Source organism: Pteropus alecto, unplaced genomic scaffold (genome assembly GCF_000325575.1).
Source record: "Pteropus alecto unplaced genomic scaffold, ASM32557v1 scaffold669, whole genome shotgun sequence".
Taxonomy (NCBI): domain Eukaryota; kingdom Metazoa; phylum Chordata; class Mammalia; order Chiroptera; family Pteropodidae; genus Pteropus; species Pteropus alecto.
In genome coordinates this window covers 654,360-655,907 of record NW_006442554.1, presented here as the reverse complement: position 1 = coordinate 655,907, position 1,548 = coordinate 654,360, and the positions used below count along the sequence as shown (strand labels likewise).

The following is a 1,548-nucleotide window of genomic DNA, read 5'->3' as shown; positions in this document are numbered from 1 at the left end:
CAGTAGGTCCACTGGCGCGCCAGGTGAAGTCCACTTCTCCCAGCATCCCGAGGGCCAGACCCCGAAGACAAGGGAGGCAAAAAACCGCCATCTCTGGATCCTGGACAAGTCCCCCCAGATGTTGCGGGATTCTTGAACAGAGAGACGGGACACCTAGGCTATAAGCACGAAGCAATGTTTATTGATGCTGGCACTGGCTCAGTGGATTCTTATCCAAAAGCTGAGCCCCGATTGTAACATAACGGGCAGTTGTATAGAGTCTAATCATTCCTACACAGTTACAGATATAAGGAAGAACATTCATTAGTTGGCAAACTGTAAGAAAACCGATGTTAGCTGGAGATTCCTGGGCAAGGATGGGGGGAGGCAGTCAGGAACGAACTTGTTCGAGCAGGAAATGGCCAGGCATGGCAAGGCTGCCACATGTTCTCTTAGATAGCCAGACATCGACCAGGAGGAGTTATGATTTGCAGTTTACAGATCCAACACAGAGGTACTGTGGCGGAGGAAGGTCAGATATTGTTACCTGAGTTGCTGCCTGGATTCATTTTTCTTTGTTTTCTAGGCCTTCAAGGATATTTGCAAATACTTCTCTAAGGAAGAATGGGCAAAGCTGGGAAACTCACAGAAATACACCTATGTGTACATGAAGAGAAACTACGACACCATGACTGGTCTAGGTAACAACAAGTTCTGGATCCACACAGGCCTGGGAACACATGACCATCCCTGTTTCCCTCTATAGGCCGTGGCTTCTGATTAGGCTGCAGCAAGTGTCCCCTTCTTTCCTTTTGCATGGGGATAAATCCCAGGGAAGCTTCCGACAGTCTACTCTTTTGTATCCTGTGCAGGCGTTAGGGGCGGGAGTGGCCACAGAGATGCTCAGACTTGGATCCTGCAAGTTTCTCTCCTTCTGGCCCTTTTTCGGATCTAACAGCTGGCTGACGAGCTTTACTGTCCCTGCTGCTTTCCAGCATCCCACCCACTTCTCATGCAGTCTCTTAAAGAACAAATATTTTGCTTCTTTTAGGTCTCAATGTCGCCCTCCCAGCTTTCATGAATCCTAACAAACGGACCGCAAAATCTCCTGAGAATGATTCTCATGAAGATCAGAACCCCGGGAATCAGGGTGAGTGACAGGAAGGGCCTGGAAATTGTCCCTTGAAGTGTGACTGTTTCAGGGTCCAGCTGCTCAGGAAAGATTCTCAGGCGTTTCTCTCCTAAAGGGATCATGGCTGCATGCAGAAGGTTAAGTACAGTCAGAGGCCATTCATATAAAATCCTAAATCATGCAAAACAGGAACATATATATTTTATGGATAAGTTGTTGGCAAATGTGTAAAAACCTGAATGAGAATACAACTCATCGAATTCAGGAGAGGAAGAGGAGGGAGGGTAGGCATCCACGAGGCTTGCACAGATGCCTTCAGCTGTGACTTGTTTAGAGTGTTTTGTTATATTCAAATAAAGATCTCAGAGTGATCTGAACAGTTGTCAGATTGTGGTCAGTCTGACTAGAGCCAGTGTTAGATGGGCACAGGTGTCTAA

General features: G+C 47.2%; 1 protein-coding gene across 1 annotated transcript in view; it reads left to right on the top strand.

Annotated features, from left to right (window-relative positions):
* LOC102895363 (protein SSXA1) overlaps positions 1-1,548 on the top strand; it is a 28,387-nt gene that overhangs the window by 6,384 nt on the left and 20,455 nt on the right. The window contains exons 2-3 of the mRNA XM_006922780.1: positions 566-680; positions 1,031-1,129. Of these exons, the coding sequence (XP_006922842.1) occupies positions 566-680; positions 1,031-1,129 (214 nt within the window). The remainder of the gene's footprint in view (positions 1-565; positions 681-1,030; positions 1,130-1,548) is intronic.